Source organism: Vipera ursinii (assembly GCF_947247035.1).
Source record: "Vipera ursinii genome assembly, chromosome: 5".
NCBI lineage: Eukaryota > Metazoa > Chordata > Lepidosauria > Squamata > Viperidae > Vipera > Vipera ursinii.
The window spans coordinates 29,619,447-29,639,300 of NC_139518.1; the positions used below are offsets into that span (position 1 = coordinate 29,619,447).

At 34.9% G+C, this 19,854-nt stretch overlaps 1 protein-coding gene across 1 annotated transcript in view; it reads left to right on the forward strand.

Moving 5' to 3' along the window:
* Window positions 1-19,854, forward strand: part of ATR (ATR checkpoint kinase) — a 58,899-nt gene that overhangs the window by 21,419 nt on the left and 17,626 nt on the right. The window contains exons 17-33 of the mRNA XM_083364690.1: window positions 1,472-1,564; window positions 2,896-3,026; window positions 3,189-3,332; window positions 3,815-3,908; window positions 4,712-4,837; window positions 6,068-6,274; window positions 6,589-6,702; window positions 7,380-7,495; window positions 8,548-8,668; window positions 8,807-8,944; window positions 10,146-10,353; window positions 11,596-11,774; window positions 12,467-12,631; window positions 13,722-13,813; window positions 14,887-14,978; window positions 17,121-17,298; window positions 18,508-18,684. Of these exons, the coding sequence (XP_083220816.1) occupies window positions 1,472-1,564; window positions 2,896-3,026; window positions 3,189-3,332; window positions 3,815-3,908; window positions 4,712-4,837; window positions 6,068-6,274; window positions 6,589-6,702; window positions 7,380-7,495; window positions 8,548-8,668; window positions 8,807-8,944; window positions 10,146-10,353; window positions 11,596-11,774; window positions 12,467-12,631; window positions 13,722-13,813; window positions 14,887-14,978; window positions 17,121-17,298; window positions 18,508-18,684 (2,375 nt within the window). The remainder of the gene's footprint in view (window positions 1-1,471; window positions 1,565-2,895; window positions 3,027-3,188; window positions 3,333-3,814; window positions 3,909-4,711; window positions 4,838-6,067; window positions 6,275-6,588; window positions 6,703-7,379; window positions 7,496-8,547; window positions 8,669-8,806; window positions 8,945-10,145; window positions 10,354-11,595; window positions 11,775-12,466; window positions 12,632-13,721; window positions 13,814-14,886; window positions 14,979-17,120; window positions 17,299-18,507; window positions 18,685-19,854) is intronic.

Below are 19,854 nucleotides of genomic sequence, written 5' to 3' on the forward strand. Positions count from 1 at the left end.
GAAGGACTCACTGGAGAAGAGCCTAATGCTGGGAAAGATTGAGGGCAATAGAAGAAGGGGACGACAGAGAATGAGGTGGCTGGATGGAGTCACTGAAGCAGTAGGCGTGAGCTTAGATGGACTCCAGAAGATGGTAGAGGACAGGAAGGCCTGGAGGAACATTGTCCATAGGGTTGCGATGGGTCGGACACGACTTCGCAACTAACAACAAAAATATATTTATGTATTTATATATGTTATAAACATTTATAACTCAGTTAACTGTATGTTATTACTATGATGCATTGCCTTTGTTCAGTGTTTTTAGAAGAGGTGTCTTTCAAACACCTTATGATCTTTTGTGAAAAACAGTAAAAAATGAACTTATAAATCTGTGGGTTTTATGATTACATCAGGTAGATTATAGAAAAAAGAGTCATAACTTTAGAGAAACGAGATAAATCTATACTTGTAACTGATCTAAAGCAGATTGGAAGCCATTTCTTTTTCTTTTATATTTTTCTTATATCTTTTCTCTTTTTTGCAATTTAGTTTTCTCTTTTATTTCTCCCTTTCTGTTTTTTCCCCTTCTTCACTTAACAATTTAGTTTGTATTAATTTGTACTCTTGTTTTTAAAACTTTCAATTACATTTAAAAAGAGAGAGGTCACTTTCATGATTTAAAGTTACGACTGATGTGGTGGTCATGTGTGTGGCAGTGTGATGCGTGACTAATCAGATAGGAAGTAGAGATCATTATTTATTAGTCACAATTGGGACCAGCAACTCAATTGTTAAGAACTGAAACTGTGATGGTGCTTATGATCTTACTTCAGCTTTCCTTTGCTTTACAGACTTGTAAACGTTACAAATGGGAGGGTTGGTCGTAAAGTTACTTTTCATGACTGTTGTAACTATAAATGAACACTAAATGAGGCAGTTGCTAAACAAAGACTACCTGCAATTTGTTCTGAATGTGACCTGATTATGTTTTTGCAAGGATTAACTAACTGATAAACCTAGGGCAGGCCAACACTTCTAAAAGCTCTTTTGGAATTGTATATTCAGCTCACCTTCCTTTAAGTTCTTGGAGCAGAGAGATAAATTAGCTTACGTATTTTTACCTGACTTCCATACTTCTTCTTGGAGGGAGAGGAGGAATTTCTCTATTTTTACACAGCACATATCCTGGTAGTATTTTTCAGTTAGATGGTGTCTCCTGGTGGTCAGTGTATCTAAAAAATACCATAAAAGATATACACTGTTTTCTAGAGTAAATCATAAGAACTGATATTGCTCTTATTACTGAAGTATTTTTTTTATCCATCATCAGTCAGGATGAGGCTGAAAGGAAATAAAAATATTTTACTTCGTTTTGTAGTTTACGGTAAATATAATCTATACATAAGGACTAAGTATGTTGCCAGATATTATTAGTACTGTATCTTTAAATATTTTAATATCTCAGAATATATGTTTTATTGCTATCTAGGCTGATTATTTACAACCAAAATTGCTAGGCATTTTGGCCTTTTTCAACATGCAATTGTTGAGCTCTAGTATTGGAATTGAAGATAAGAAAATGGTGAGTAAATCCTTCGTTGAAAACAAAATAGGCACGAATATTTTTTTTCCTTAGCAATGAAATACTTGTGAGGGAATGCTTGAGGATGTATTTTCTTTTTGACTACTCTTGTTAATACTAATGAGGTTGGGACAAATTCTAGAATTATTTATTTTTATTTTTGCAATTTCATTTGCTTTTGGTAATGTAAAAAACCCTTACAAAGGTGTATATTCATAATTTCTGATTATTTTTATAAAAATGACACACCACATTGCCTATGAACCCAACCTCTAGTAGATGCAAAGAATATATAATCTTAGTAAAAATTAAAGTCTGGTTAAAATAGTTAAAAAGCTTCACTATGTGTAAAGGACCAGTTTGAATTTGTAGAGACAAGCTGGAGGATTTATTTATTTTTTAATTCCCTTGTGGATCATGGCATTAGAGGGGGGAAAAGCAGTACTATGTTTTCCATAGCTAGTCCTGACATCCCAATCCTGTTGTTCAGCTTAAAGGACTGTTAACTTAGAAATTTTAAAATTAGTTAATTATTCAATTTCTATAGCTACCCATCTCACCTTAGTGCCTTGGGGCAGCTCACAACAGTTAAAACAACATCCAAATAGATATGGGTTATAACAAAGCCATCAATAAAACCACAGAGCCTTGGTGGAGCAGTGGGCTAATGCCTCCTTAAGTAACAGCAGCTGCCTGCAATTAGTGCAGGTTCGAGTCCCACCAGGCTCAAGGTTGACTCAGCCTTCCATCCTTCCGAGGTAGGTAAAATGAGGACCCAGATTGTTGGGGGCAATTAAGCTGACTTTGTAATAATGCCGCTTGGGGTGTGTGTGAAAGCCCTAATAAGCAGGCATATACATAGAATGAAGGCTGCTGCTAGGCTTGTAAGCTGCCCTGAGTCTTCGGAGAAGGGCGGGATATAAATGGAATTAAAATAAATAAAATTAAAACAAAAGTATAATGGGCAGCTAAGGCAATCACTATTTCATATCTAACTTGGTCACTGGAGAAGCCCTCCATTACTACAGATTCCCAAGTCTCATGGCAAATCCATGTCTTCAGGTAAGCAGGATCAGCCAATTTACGCTCTGAGGGAATGATGTTTCAAAAGTAGGCATCATGGCAGAAATGTTTCTCTGCCTGGCTTTAAATGATGCTCTTTTGCAGTCATGACTTGGAATAGGCCTCTCCTGCTGAACTTGATGGGGGGTTTACATGTAACTAGGATATAGTCCCAGTCTATATAGGGCTTTATAGGTCATTATCAGCACCTCAGCTGAACCCCCGAATTTGACTCTTCTATCACATTAACCTGTTTTTCTCAACTGTAGGCTTTAAACAGTTTGATGGCTTTAATGAAGCTTATGGGCCCTAAACATATAACCGCAGTTAGAGTGAAGATGATGACAACACTAAGGACAGGGCTGAGATATAAAGATGATTTCCCACAACTGTGTTGCAAGTAAGAAAACTACAAAAATCTTGATTTATTACTGCCTCTCCTTATATATAAGATTAAAAAGAATTATTGTGGTACACCTGGCTTATGGCTGATTTTGAAATGTCTAGTTGCTGAAAAATATAAAGCAATACTGTATATGCTATTTTGCTTTTCATGTTTTAGGGCTTGGGATTGCTTTGTACGATGCTTGGATCAAAGTCATCTTGGGTCTCTTTTGAGTCATGTGATTGTAGCTCTCTTGCCTCTCATACATATTCAACAAAAAGAAACGGCAGCAATTTTCTATTTTCTTATAGTTGAGAACAGGTAAGAAAATATTTTTAAGTGTATAACTACCTGGGATTACACAAAAGCTTCCTCAAGATATAAATGTAATAAATAGTATTGCAAAATTGTCTCTTCCTCAGTTTCAAATTCCATTAACAATATACCATAAATCCCCCCAAATTTCCCAATATAGAAATTTTACAATCATCAATGTATGTTTCCCTGTAGTAGCAGTTTCTTTCTTTCTCTTCTAATGTTTCTTTTGTAACACATATTTCCCTCAGTTGAGAGAGGAAGATTATTATTTTCTGAGAATGTGTGTGTTATAGTATTCCTTAATAAATTGCACATTGCTATGGGTTTGAATAAAGGCAGACTGTCTAAAGGCCCAAGCTGTAACTTTTACAAAATTAAAAATATATTCTTGAACATTCCAATTTATGAGTATTTAATTATATTGTGCATGCTTTAAAATGTATTTTATTTTATTTAACAGTATTTGTTATTTTTTTATTGGTTAGAGATGCAGTCCAAGACTTCTTACATGAAATTTATTTTTTACCTGATCATCCAGAATTGAAAGAAATCCAAATAGTTCTTCAGGAATATAGAAAGGTATTATTTTTTCTATATTTTTAATGAATCTTTGAAAATAACATGAATTACTAGTCATTTGATGCTGACAGAATAAATTTTTTTCTGCATATCATTTAGTAACTCTGGTATTTATCCTACCTACATTTAATTCATTCTTTTCATTAAAAATTATTAAATGGGAAACTACCCTACAATTATCATATTTATATCCTGAATGCATGGAAGTCCACATATCCTTTTTTAGTCCTTCATTCCTCTGTCCAAAAAAAGGAAAAAGGTAAACTGTCTTATCTCTATGCTACAAGCTGACATTGATTTGATGGCATATTAATTAAGCTGCTTTAAATTCCTAAAAGATATATAAGATAGAAAGCTCACCAATAAATGGTTCAATTGTTTTAATTCAGTAGATTACTTGATTTTTTGTATTAAGTACTTCGGGTATAAATATTAAGGCTGTATAGTTCTTCAAATTTGAGGCAAAAAATACTTTGGGCATGTGGGGATGTAAATGTACTATGTGCTTGTAACTCACTGAAGTAGCTATGCCCTTTTGCAGAATCACACAGCCATCTTCAGTAGCTTTTTATGAACCTGAAGAAATATGGCTTGGTTTGAAGTACTGCATGTAAATACTATGTTCATGTGTACTGAAGTACCATTTAGCCAAATTAAGCACTACACAGCCTGTATGCTTTTTAAACATCCTCTAAATTTGCAAGTTGTGTGTTAGCACTTTTTTATAAATGCAAATATATTTTGATATATGTATCCCGCAAAATAAAGAAATTAATGAAAGTTACAATCATCTTTCCATACAGGAAACTTCTAGGATTACAGACTTACAAACAGTGTTACAGCTCTCCATGAAAGCTATCCAACATGAAAATGTAGATGTTCGGATCCATGCTCTCACCACTCTAAAGGAAACATTATATAAAAACCAAGTATGTAAGGCTGTGGAACTCAAAGTCATGCTGAAATATTATATTCGCTTAACTCCTAATAAGACTCCTGAAGTTAGCTCTGCTTTTTATAAACATATATGATTATGTACATCAAATAATCTAGTACAATTTCACTCAGAGATTGTTCAAAATTATGAAAGTGTTGAAAAAGTAGGTTAAAGCTGGTCCTCAAAATTATGGCTGTTGTAGCATCCCTGCAATCATGTAATCATCATTTGTAATCCTCACAACCAGTTTCCAACAAGCAGTGTCAAATGGCAAAGCCAGTAGTAAATCACAAGTCATGGTCACAAAATGTTTCATTTAGCAGTAGAGTTGGTGTTCATAATTGCAATTGTTAAGTGAGGACTACCTGTATGCCAAAACAGTTTTATGAATACAAATACACTTAATAATTTCTACATCTCATTACTTCTCACTACCAGAAACATGTACTCATAATGACTTATTTTTGGCCAACTACAAAGCTCAATAGGTGGTTTCATTCTGGCAGTTTACAGTTTGATCTAGACACGGAAGAAGAAATCTCATAAGTTTTGCTGTGATCTTTTTTCTTATAATTAACAACAAAATTAATGAGTTTCTTACCCTTTGTATTAACACAAACTATTTTTTAAAAGTTTTAGGTTATGTAAAAATGTCATCCTTCTGAAACAGCTAAATTGCATTTCTTCCATTTTAATTCTAGATTCTTACTTAATTAAAATAGAGGTACTTCTATGTTACAATTGTTTTAAAGCACTTGTTTCCATCTTCTTGTAATTAATTGTTACTCTCTTGTCAGCATTGCCGAGAAAAGGAGACCTGAGGATCCTATCCTAATAATGACCAAAGTACAACATCACTGATTCATGTAGTTGAAAGTCATATCATATGGTTTCTCAAATTCTACCTAAACCCCCCCCCCCATATTGTTCCACTGAGGCAGGGATTAATTGTATAAAGCTCTTCTATTCTTCCAATATTGTCCCACCAGTTACCGTGCTGCTGTTATCAAGTTCAACATCAAATTGATTTCTTTAGTATCACAGTCTACAACAATACCCAATAAAAACAATTGTAGAGAAAACTTTATCTTTCTCTTAAAAATCTTTTGAATGTTTAATGCTGTATCATTTGAAACAATAACAAAATAATGGTAATTCAGTGAAAGCTAACATATGTTTGTGGACATAATTTATTAACTCTTTTTTTCTTTCTCTTTTCTAGGAAACTCTGATAAAATATTCAACGGACAGTGAAACTGTTGAGCCAGTTGTTTCTCAACTGGTAACAGTCCTCCTGATTGGCTGTCAGGATGTGAATTCTCATGTACGGTTACTCTCTGGGGAGTGTTTAGGAGAATTGGGAGCTATAGATCCTGGCAGATTGGATTTCTCAACAAGTGACAACCAAGGAAAAGGACTTCTCTTTGTGGTAAGTAATCCTAACATTCAAATTTTTAATGCTGGTATGTCTGCTATTTTATATAAGAAAAAAAAATGCTAAAATTTATAGTTATACATAATTTACTTGTCTGTGCTCTTACTGTTTAAGCATCCATTTGACACAAGAATGCTAGAGAGATTGTTCTGATTTTCATTTAGTCTGATCACTGAACAACTATAGGTTTTGCTGAAAATCATTGTGCGCACCACTCTTATTGCGAGTTACAGCTCATTTTCTTTTAAAATGGCATTTTGACTTGGATAGTAAGAATGAGAATATTAACATAAGACATTTGCTTTGAGGCGGGTGTAGAAGATTCAAATTTTGCATATGGATTACTCATGGAATTGACGAGAGCATTCCTTGCTTATGCTGACAATGTCCGAGCTCAAGATTCTGCATCATATGCAATTCAGGTGAGGATATTTTCTTTTCTAGTATTCTGTTAATTTATTATTGATTGAATAACATTTAAAAATTCAAAAACAAATTCAGTTTTCTTTTCAATACCGTGGTGTCAGAAAACCACAGTAATCCAGAATTCTAAAGAATGGTACTGCTGCTTCTTAGTTACTCATTCAAAAACCGAAGAACTCCCAAGTCCTTTGCCTATTGTTCTTCCTTATGGGCAAATAAAATCATTTTGAAGAATAATTTTCTTAGCAAGATTATAGTCATATTGTTGTTTGATCTTGGTGAGTATAATTTGTTCAGATGTTTGGAGCATTGTCTTGCCAATAGAGTCAGAATTTGGTTGGAACATTTTCACTGGGCTAATCAGCCTCAACAGGTAGCAGATCTAACCAACTTTGGCTATTTAGAATGTTAAGCAAGATTGGTCTTAGATAATGCTTGGATGAAAGATCAGCAGGGAATTCCAGGAATAGGATGGACAAAGAAGTCAAGCATGTATCCTGGAAAAAGGAAATAGTGCACTATTTCCTGCTAAGAAAACTGCACATGTGTTTGTATGGGTAGCATGTGTCAAGTTTGACTCAAAAGAGACTTTTCTTTTCAGTTGGTTATTAATCAGCAGTGGAATTTTTCATTTTTATAATTCTTTAAAATAATTAAATTATTTTTGTTTTTTAAGGAACTGCTATCTATCTATAATTGTAATGAGATGTCTACTGATGAAGCAGGCACAGCACTTTGGAAAATGTTTCCAGAACATATTCAGGAAATATTGGAATCTCATTTAAAAACACGGTATCAAAAATAAATTTAGAGTTTTTAATTCAACTTTTTAAAAAATCAAAATATTGTTAAGTATATCTTTTCTCTCTTTTCTACCTAAGCAAAATTGCACAATGCATCTGAATTACACAGTTGAACAAGCCAGCAGACAATTCCCAATATTAGCTTATATCAAAGTATATATTATGTAAATGTTAGATAGGGATAAATTTTTGTACCGATTTTAAGTAGAATTAGATATTAAGTAAATTTATGTAACCCATACATTTTTTACGATACTACAAGCAGTCCTGTTTTATGCATGTTGGTTCACATATTGTGCTCAGTCATTTAATATAGCTTAACAGCACTTCAGTGAGCAGTTTCAACTGCCATCATTTTAAGAAAGATTCTAATAAACTAAAACAGGTTCAGGGAAAACAGCAAGGATGATCAAAACTCAAAGCCACATTGTGTGAAAAAGTATGAGAAGAAACAGATTGGCTAATTTTATTAAAATATAACTAAATTCAATATTTGATATTACACAAATATATCCCATGAATGACTTCAAGACCTGTCTTGAAACACATTCAAGTGCAAGTGGACTGGTTAGAAGAATGCAGATTTCAGTGGAGTATTATTTATTTATTTATTTATTTTATTTTAATTCCATTTATATCCTGCCCTTCTCCGAAGACTCAGGGCGGCTTACAAGCTTAGCAGTAGCCTTCATTCTATGTATATGCCTGCTTATTAGGGCTTTCACACACACACACCCCAAGCGGCATTATTACAAAGTCAGCTTAATTGCCCCCAACAATCTGGGTCCTCATTTTACCTACCTCGGAAGGATGGAAGGCTGAGTCAACCTTGAGCCTGGTGGGACTCGAACCTGCACTAATTGCAGGCAGCTGGTGTTACTTAAGGAGGCATTAGCCCACTGCTCCACCAAGGCTCTATTAGACAAGTTTTTCTAACGAGTAGTTTAAGGTCAAGTAGTGATGCTAGAATGTTGGTTGATTGTCCTTTTGTTTATCATAAAGTAATGTAATTGTAACAAATTTTGGAAATTCCATTTACAGATACAAGAGTTATCAAAAGGCTATAAATTGGTCTAAAATGAAGAAGCCAATTTACTTAAGTAAATTAGGCAAAAACTTTGCAGAATGGTCAGCAAGCTGGGCTGGCTATCTAATAACAAAGGTAGGAACAATAACCAATAATTCAGTTAGTTGCTCTATATAAGATTTATTGTCTTATCAACTTTCATAAGCTGTGCCAGCCTTGTACATTTTTTCCTCTCAAAATTCTATATTCAAACTCTTCTCCTCTTTGTTCCAGGTGCGACATGATCTTGCCAGTAAGGTTTTTAATTGCTGCTGTATTATTATGAAGAATGACTTTAAAGTGACTGTCTATCTTCTTCCTCACATTCTTGTGTATGTCCTTTTGGGATGCAATCAGGAAGATCAACAAGAGGTGAGAATCCTCTGCCTTGTATCCCCTATTGAAGAGGCATTGTAATTGCAGTCATTGACTATTGCTCACCTTAATTCTATGTCCAGATTTATTTAGTGGCTATTTAGTCAGAACAGCATTGAAAAAAAGACTTATAACCAGTTTTCACACTTAAGACCATTGCAGCATCTCCATGGTCACATAATTAAAATTTGGGTGCTTAGCAACTAGCATGTATTCACGACAGTACCACTGTCCTGGGGTCCATGCGATCACCATTTGTAACCTTCCCAGCCGGCTTCCAACAAGCAAAGTGAATGGGGGAAGCTACATTTGCTTAATGATTGCATGATTCATTTAATAACTAGAGTGATTCGCTTAACAACTGCCTTGCTTGGCAACTGAAATGTTGGGCTCAATTGTGGTCGTAAGTCAAGGGTTAGGGTTAGGGCTAGGGTAGTTGACTGCTAAACTGAAAGTAGGATAACTTTGCCCTGGTAACTATTCTCAGCATACCATTGTACTTGAATCAGTGTGAAGTTTTTTGAACAATACTTCCAAATCTCCTTCTCATTTCTGAACCAGACATGTTTGCAAATTCATATATAGCATTAAACCATAACAGTGTTACTTAATGTGATACTCATTACATTAATAAGGTGGCTTGCAACAGCAGAAAAGTATTACAAACAAATTCTGTTTCATTTGTTACTCTGTTTTTTTTAAAAAATTATATGTTTAGGATAAGTTGTGAGTAGTGATGGGGTATACTGTATCACTGTTAGTGTGGACAGGACTGAAATATCTGCTAGTCTGCATTTTTTGTTTTAGTGAGGTAAAGAGTTACCAGAGATTTTAAAATTTATTTGTTAAAAGCAAAACAATAGATCACCAGAATTCAGTGATTTGCCTCTGGAATTTTGTTATGGTTATATTTTGAGATCCTAAAAAACTGGAAAGCACATCGGGTGTGGGGGGTGTAAGGATGGTTTGTCTTGGTGAGCTCTCAAATTAGGTGGAAGTGCACAATATAGTATTGTCATGAAACACTGAATAAGCTTCTACTTCTGTCTTTTAAAAAATATTGTATCATTTTTATACCTATGGAACTGCAGAGAAGTGTTTCACATTTCTCACGGTGCTAACTAGCTCCTTTTCTAGTTTGAGCCTGCTTTAATAGTAATCTAAATTCCAAGAAATTTTAAAATATCATGCTGTCTAGGTTTATGCAGAAATCATGGCTGTTTTGAAAAATGATGACTCCTGCACAAGACGATGTGAAGACAGTGCATCTGATCTAAGTCATTTAAGCACTCAGACAGTGTTTTCTATGCTTGATCATCTAATACAGTGGGCCAGGTATAAATTTCAAAAACTGAGTGTTGAAAAAGCTGCTGGCAAGTCAAATAAAGATCTTACGGAATTATCAGGTTGGCATTCTCCCTTGCTTGAGTTGAATTACCTCTGATTTGTGTCTGTTTTTAATTTGACTTTGAAGGAACTTCATTATTTGGCCATAAGCATAAAAAATACAGGATGTCTTGAAGCTTCAATAAGGAAGAAAAAATATTTTAAAGCCATACCTTTGATAAAGAATTTTATCTCACCACCTGATGAAAGCAGAAGAAAAGGATTTCTTTAGTCAATATTGATTTAACAGAACAAGAAAATGTTCAATAAATATTGAAAATTTTATAAAGATCCACAAACCTTTAAGCACCACTATATAATGTGCATTGCACGCAGATACTAGCTCATCCTGCAGCCCATGAGCCACATGCAGCCCCACAAGATCATAAACTTTAAACATTATTATGTGATTTATATACAATAACTTTATTATACATTGTCATGGTTCCGATAAATGAGACAATTCAAACAAATTGCAGGCATATTGTTTATCTAAAAAGTCTTAGTAATGAAACGAAACATCGACACTCATGGAGGGATGCCAGAATCTGAAATCTCCTCCCCCCCAAACCCATCATACACACACACAATCCCCGCCCTTATCTACACGTCATAAATCACATTATCCAATTAGTTTTACATATGAGCTTTCCCATTCCATATGCGGGCTATCTAATCTTCTCACAACATCCGGGTAGATTTCCTCCCTCCCAAATGAAGCAATTAAAGTAACAGGCTGTCTCATATTGTCAGTGCAAAAACATGTCAATGTTTGCAGCATTGACATGCATTTTGTATGCGGCCCAAGAGAATTCCTTTTCTCTCAATGCGGCCCAGGCAAGCCAAAAGGCTAGACACTCCCCTCCCCATGTACTAGCCATATCTTTGCAAGGACACATTATAACATCGCAGAGATAAGTTTTGTAATGTATTTACAAAGCACCCTTTAAAATGTTTGGTGCAGTCTGCATATATGCAGTCCAAAATTTAAGAATAATTAGAAAATAAATTAAAATTCCAGCAAGACCCTTGAGAGGAGAAAAAAAACATTTTATGAAACTTTCTTGTGAACTCTGCTGTGGAGGGAGGCAGGATGCTAGTGGGGAGCTGTTCCAGTTGAAAAAGGCCAGTTGATTTCTGATGCCAACTGTAATGAGTGATCTGTTTTGTGCGACATTTTACATGCCTCTTTCTTACAGCACTTAAAGTTGGCATTTTGAAAGATGAAGTTTGACGTGCCCTTTTAAAACTTTTATTTATAGCATCAAATGAGGAACATGAAGAATATCAAAATGTTGCTCACTTTCTTGACCTCATACCCCAGGACACCTTGGCTGCGGCTTCTTTTCATTCCAAAGCTTACACCAGAGCAGTAATGCACTTTGAATCATTCATCATAGAAAAGAAACAAGACATCCAAAAGCATCTTGGATTTCTTCAGGTTAAATACTTTGTTTTAAAATAGAGTAAAATTCAATTTCTGTGTTTTATTGTGTCATTTTCCCCATTTTATTATACTAGGGCTTTATTTGGATACCATAGTTGCTATTTACACACACACACACACACACACACACACACACACACACACAAAGAAGAGGGAGTCAAGCTATTCTCCAAAGCACCTGAAGGCAGGACAAGAAGCATTGGATGTAAACTAATCAAAGAGAGAAGCCACCTAGGAGAAATTTTCTGACAGTTAGAACAATTAATCAGTGGAACAACCTGCCTCCAAAAGCTGGGAATTCTCCAGCACTGGAAGTTTTTAAGAAGAGACTGGACAGCCATTTCTCTGAAATGATATAGGGTTTCCTGCCTGAGCAGGGGTTGGACTAGATGACCTTCCAACTTTATTATTATTATTATTATTATTAAAAAAAGAAAGTTGAAATCAGATTTCTTAAGTCGTATGATTGGGGAAAGGAAAGGTACATTTTCAGTACTGATACGTACTTTACTCAGAAACAGAACAAAAAAGAAAAATGAAGTGTTTCTTAAAGTTAGCAATACATTAAAATTGTAGACGGAATCTTGATAGAACACAAAGATATTCTTATAGTTAATTTAAATCTCACTTGTGACTTTTTGGCAGAATGCTGTCTGATGGCAAATGTTTCTCCTCTTTACTCAAAGAAACTCTATGCAGCAATGCATGAACCAGATGGGGTAGAAGGAGTAAGTGCGTTACGAAAGGCTGAGCCATCTCTCAAAGAACAAATTCTTGAACACGAAAGCATTGGGTTGTTGAGAGATGCCACTGCTTGCTATGATAGAGCAATTCAGCTAGAACCAGAACAGGTAACCAGAGACGTTTTCTATTTGAAGTTTATTTTGGAAATAACTCACATAAATGTTTATCGTAAAATACAATTTGTTACTTCCTTGACCAAAGAGAATCAAGGCAACAATGAATAATTTCTGAACTAGAAAAATCAAGGTCTGTCTCTTTTGCAAAAGGTGTAAAACACAATCCAGTGAGCAGAAGCTTTTGCTTGACTAAAAATTGAAGCAGATTATAAATGAATGGACTGTATTCAAGGGCATAAAATGATTATGGGGAAATGGTAAATCAGTGTCTGGAGCCAAATGTTTTATTTATGTGAGCAAGAACAGGCCAATTACAAATGATATACTTTTCAAAAGTTTAATTTCTTTATATGATAGAATGAAGTATGAACAGATATCACTAACAGAGGTAATATTTGGAAATATCAGAAGTAGGAAGGAGCAGTCACTTGGCAAAATAAGGCAGTTGCCTTAGGTTACAGATGTTGGGAGCATAAAGAATAGAATAAAGTATTGGAATGAGAGATATACATACCTAGAGTCAGCAAAATGACTGGACATAGTTTGCCTTCTGATAAGCAGTGAAAGCATATACTGTATTTTAAAAATTCTTACTCCTAAGTGTAATTATTTTTAATGTATAAGTAGCTACAATCTGCCAACTCATCTCTTGCTATCTTTACTGTCCTTTTCTTTGTATTCTTATTCTGTGCATTTTTACATGAATTTGGAAGCATAGTTCATGGGTGACACATGGGAAAAAAACCTAAATACATATCATTAAAGAATGACAAATTCTTTTTGTCCTTGTCCATTTTCTTGCTTGTAAACCTATTGAGGTATGAGTCACCTTATTTGTAAAGCAGGCCACACTAGGATGAGAATCAGAATGAGACATGATCAAATTTTCACTTAATAATAAAAGTCCCTGGAAGAACATAGCTGCTTTTTGACGACAAAAAGAATAGTTACCGTAGGTTTCAGGATTAACCTAATTTATAGTGTGTAGTTGTGAGCAAGAAGTGATGAGTTGCAGAATTTGTATGCTTCCTTTCAGAGTATAAAGGACTGAAAGTTTAAAACTTATTCTGCTTCCTTCTAGATAATTCATTATCAGGGTGTGGTGAAATCCATGTTAGGTCTTGGTCAGTTCTCTACTGTAATCACTCAAGTGAATGGAGTACTTGCTAAAAGGTAATGTGCCTCATTGTGCCTTATGTATGAGAAATATGTACAAATCTAGTGTAGATAGAATAAGCATTTCCAGAAATCCTGGACTGGGTGCCAAGTTTACCCAAAAACTGAAACTTGTTTCCAATTCCTTTCTATTAGTTGCCCTGGATTAGTATTGTAAGTACAGTAACAGTAATAATTTATAACTGAGTTAATTATAATTTCAAATTCTGCTCAAAAAGAAATCTTACTAGCTGCACTCTTATTATGTCTTCAACAGTTCATGTAGGGAGAAATGGAGTAGAATCAAAGATGGCAGTAAACAGTCTCTATGGGTGATCACCTAGTTTTACCAACAAGGACAATTGATCAACCATACTATTTTTCTCATTATGGTTTTCCGGGAAAATATGTTGCTGGGCATATGTCTTGTCCATTAAGATATAAACCTTTTACATCTTAGTTAGGGGAAAAGAGGAGAATAGTACTCCTCCACATCAGGGATGTAAACTATTCAGCTTGTCAGTTTATGGAACCTGCCAGCATCCCTTTTGCAGCCCTCCTACAATGGCAAAGACCAACAATATCAGACATTTTTTTTAAAAAAGGGAGCAAATTACAAATAAAACAAATGCTTTAAGCCTTATAGAATAGTGAGTACTATTTCTGTGTTTGTGTACACGCGCCTTTGAGTCAGTGTTGATGATTGATGACTGACTAGTCCTGCGGTTTTCTTGGCAAGGTTTTTTGAAAATAGTTTGCCATTGTCTCCTTAGAAAGACTGAAAGAAAGTGACAAATCCAAGATCACCCAGCAGGCTTTGTGCCTAAGGTGGAACTAGAACTCACAATCTCCCATTTCTAACCTGAAGTCTTAACCACTATGCCAAATTGGCTCTCTAGTTTGAATATAGATGCACAGTTTTAAATGGCTATATAAAAGTATGACTAAGGCTGAATGACTGGCATAAAGACACGAAACTAGCTTTACGCCTACAGCAGGAATAGAACTAATGGTCTACAGTTTTTTGGACATTAAGCAAACTGGTTCTCACGCTATTAGTTTGAACTAAGCTTCCTTTCTCCTTTTACCAGACCTGAATGGACACCTGAATTAAACAGCTACAGAGTAGAAGCTGCCTGGAAATTGACACAGTGGGATTCCCTGGAAAATTATTTAGCTTCAGGTTGTTGGAATAATTGTGTGATGTTTGTTAAATACAAATTTTATCTTAATTTGCTCTTGATTATTGGGGGGAATATAGAAGATACCAGCCATAAGCAGTATGAGGACAAAATTCAGTAATATTGTCTCTCATTTTTATTTATTTATCCTATTTATACTGTTCCAAATCCACCATATTCTTCAGATTACATTCAGAGGGCTTCATGAGATTGTTTGAATAGAATTTGTTTTATTAACTGTTGATTGCAACAGGGGTATCAGTTTGGTAGCATCCTTACTATTTATGTACTGTACTGTACAGTAGAGAAAATAGTAAGGATATTTTACTGATTTATATATTTTAAGTTAGCTAACATTCTCATCTTCATTAAAAAACTATATTGAGGTTTGGGATTTTTACTTTATTTGGTAGAGGTATAGCTTGAAACTATCCCCTTTAAGTACACAATAGCAGAAAGCATCTGTAGAAATGTCCACAGTTTAGGTTCAACAACAACAACTTTAATGATTAGCCCTTGGGCCATATCAAAGTGCAAAGTTCCAGCAACAAACCGTCACCAAAACTAGATAAAAGCAATCCAGAATGGAATTTGATAAAATACAATTTAAAATGGAATTAAAATAAAATACAATTTAAGATGAAATAGTAATAAAATACAAATTTAAGATATAGATAAAATATGATAACATTATATTTCGGAGTCGCCCTTGCAATCTACCCCAATCAGTCCCACATATGCAGATCTTAACTGGATCATTTTGTTTAAATACTGTGCTACGTTAAATGTTATTTTCAATTTCTGACAGGACATAAGATAAGTTATTATGATATGGGGATCCCAATGGGTCATTCGTTTGGTATATAGACCAAGATACCTGTCTCTCACCCTCTTATACAGACCACAGTCAAATAGGATGTGAGCCAGGTCCTCTACCTCTGCCGCTCCGCAAATGCAGAGATGCTCATTGTATGGTATAGCATGAAATCTCCCATATCTGACTATTGTATCAAGCTGTTCGAATCTCGCTCTCGTAAATATCTCCCTAAGATGTTTTGGGAGTTGTAACTTCAAATAACTGTCCACTTGAAAAGTACATTTGTATTTACTCAGCCATTTCAAGTTACCCACCTTACTAAGGATAGCTATATCAGTTTGTGCTTCTATATCCTTAATTCTTTGGGCAACTCTTTTTTTAGATTGTTCTCCTGTTACGCAAGAAACAGGAAGGCCACAGCTTCTTACAAACAGTTTAGGTTAAAACATGTAGTGGATCCCACATCAGTTTTGAAGACAGTCCTAAGAGTAAAAGCTGTCTAATCTGATAAGTAAACCCAGTGCTTTTTTTGTAAAAGAAAAAGGTGCCGGAACTCACACATGTCATACAACCCGCCTTGCCTACCCTACGAGGGTCCATCTAAAAAAGGTGCCGGAACTCCGTTCTGAGCGTTCTATGAGAAAAAAAGCCCTGAGTAAACCTCATGTGTGTTCACTGTGAAATTGGAAATGGCACAATGTTCCAAGTGCTGTCCTCCCAAAATGGAAACATGCTGAAATAGTATGGAATTTAAGTGCTATTACAATATCTTGTGTGTTATACCAAAATCTTAGCCATTTCAAAAATCAAGTAATTAATTAAAACATTGTTGTTTAGCAGTGTCAGATGCTGCCATACTCATCCCCTCATGATCTAAACAATTAGTCAGACACTCTCCCTCTCCCCCCTCTCTCTTTCACACACACACACACACACACAGAGAGATCAAAAATCTTGCTAAAATTGAATGTTTTAGCACATTAACACATGATGTGAATTGCACCATAGCACTAAAATAATAGAATTATGGAAATTAAAGGGTGGAAGGGAATTTGGTTATCTTCTAATAATTCGTCTCCTTGCCCAGTACAGAAATCATATGCTCATTTTGTCAATAGGTTTTCACAGGAGTTCCCAAAAAATGTTTCTGGCATAGCTGTGGCAACTAAAATACCAACATTAAAGTAATCTGTGACATGGCACAAATTGGAATGTTTACAACTGGTTCTGTTATAACATTCTGGTAAAATGTGTGCGTGTGTCAGAGGTTTGTGTTGATTATATTAACATGAAATGTTGGTTCTCCCACTGACCTTTCTTTAATTAGATGGGAAGTCTAATACATGGAGTATTAGACTTGGACAGTTGCTGCTGTCAGCCAAAAAGAAAGAAGCTGCCACTTTCTATGAAACTTTGAGAACTGTTCGTGCAGAACAGATAGTTCCTCTTTCAGCAGCAAGTTTTGAAAGAGGCTCCTACCAACGAGGATATGAATATATTATCAGGTATATTTTTAATGTTTAATAACAGTTTAATAATAAACATAACAGATTTTTTTTCTGCATCTTTTCCCAAAAACAATACTATGTTGCTGTTTTAATATACTTTTGATATACGTATTATATTTTTTCTAAACCATCTTTCTTTTGATATTTCTTTTTTCTTAAATTCAACAATTAGTTTTTTAGAGTAGTTCTGGGACAAATAAAAATGTCAGATCATATTTTCAGTAAAACAAATATGAGTTTATACAGATTTGCCTAAAACAAGGGAATCACAAAATTTTAAAGTTGAGATTTCTGATAAATTAGTGTAGTGAAGCTTCCCCATTGTGCAGACTGGGAAGAGTAGGGAAAAGAAGCAGTATAGTATATGTTGTGTATTTTGAGTTTTCAAAATTCTTTAGATAGTTTGTATAATAGTATGATTAATCCACTTTTCCACTCATGGAGTTATCTTCTTTAGAGAATACATTTAGAACAGTGGTTTAAATTGTGTGTTTTATATTTGGCAGCACTAGATTCAGCAGTGAATTTTGGGTTCTCTAGAGTCTAGACCAGTGATGGCAAACCTTTTAGAGACCGAGTGCCCAAACTGCAACCCAAAACCCACTTATGTATTGTCAGGCGCCGGGTGGCCGTGGCCCATTGGGTGGGTGTGGCTCATTGGGTGGGCATGGCTGTGGTGGTAATGGCAGAGTGGGTGGGCCTAAAAAAATTAATCCCAACTTTGCAAGATCTTTTTTTTCCCACAAGAAGTTGAAATTGATTGATTGATTGAATCTTTTTTTTTGCACACAGCGGCAGAGGCCTAAAGCAGAAAGGTTTTATAAAACCCAGCTGAAGGCCTAGGACTGGGGTGATAGCATGCGTGCCCATAGAGAGGGCTCTGCGTGCCACCTGTGGCATGCGTGCCATAAGTTCGCCACCACAGCTCTAAATCAATGTTTCTCATCCTTGTCAACTTTAAGGCATGTGGACTTCAACTTCCAGAATTTCGCCATCTAGCCAGCTAAAATGAGCTTTTCCTAATACGAAATAAATCGGATTTTTAAAGTTGTAATATTTTAATGTCATTTTTCCCATTAAAATAGTTTTCTAAAGATGACCCTTGTGTATACACTGAAATGATAGTATGGTAAAATTATAATGCAATCTCTAAAGTCTGTAGCTTTCCAAATACTCTGTTAATAGATAAATGTTCTTAAATCATAGGTTACATATGCTTTGTGAGCTGGAGCACAGTGTTGGATTGCTGCTTCAAAAACCTGATGATTACTATGGTAAAGATTCTTTGAACTGGCATGCCCGTTTAGAAATGACACAAAATTCATACAGAGCTAAAGAGCCAATTCTGGCACTTAGACGGGCTTTGCTTGGCCTCGTCAAAAGGTAAATTCTGCTGTGGAACCTTTTTTCTCCCATCCTGTCTTTATTATGTGAATTACAAATTAAAATGGACTGAAATGTAGTTAGGAAAGGGAAGTATCAGTACCAATTACTTTTATAAGACAAAAGCAAAATTTGTATTTCCTAAAAGTTGCCCAGAAGATTTACATGATCCTGATTTTGCAACAGTGTTATGGAATGATAGTTTAGATAATAGATAACTAACATATAGCTGACTGGAGATTTAGATAGATTAGCTCTCAGATTGGCTTTCCAAGATTTGTTTAGGTCATATGCTTTAATACATTAAATTTATTAGGTAGGTATATTAACATAATCTTCAGCGGACAGATTTGTCACCTCAAAAGTCAGTTTGGTACTGATTAAGTTTCTGAGCTATTTGTTGTGGGCCAGATAAAGAACATAAGATATGTACATTGCTTTAAGTCAACAAAAAAAATAAAAGGGAGAAAAAGTATAAAAATAAATATGTGTGAGGCAGAGGCACTATCCAATGTTTAAATATTGCTGAATCTGCAGAAATTTTGTAATTTATGGATACTTTATTATAACAACATTAGAGCATCCTACTAGGGAGAAGCAAGGGCCTTTGCCATCATGGCTAACCGTACCTATAGAAACAAATGAACAGGTTACAGAAGACTTTATTTGTTGTTCCTTACCAGGAATTAGGAACTTTTTCTATTCTATTAGATTTACATTCTAATAGAATAGGAAATAGGATAGAATTCTATTCTATTTTAATGCCTTTTTAAAGCCATCTGATGGCAGTGAATGAAACCATGCTGTTTTATAAATCATGAGAATTAAAGAGAAGGATATTCCTAGGCAGCTGTTAGTATACAAGCCAGTCATTTACCAAACATTAATGGAAGCTTGAAAGAAAGTGAAATTAAAAGGATAAGAAAGGAAAATACCACATAAAGTGCAAAACCATATGCACTTGCTTGGATTGTCAAGCTTACTGAGTTCATCTTAATGCCTGTTGAAATAAAAAAAATATTATGCACATTCTAATTTAGTAGGTCATGGACCTATTTTTTCCCACAGATGGCACTATTATACAGAAAGTCATACTAGCATAAAGATATTTCAAGCTAAGCAAGATTCCTTATAAATATCTCATATGGGAAACTACAAAGGGGTCAAATT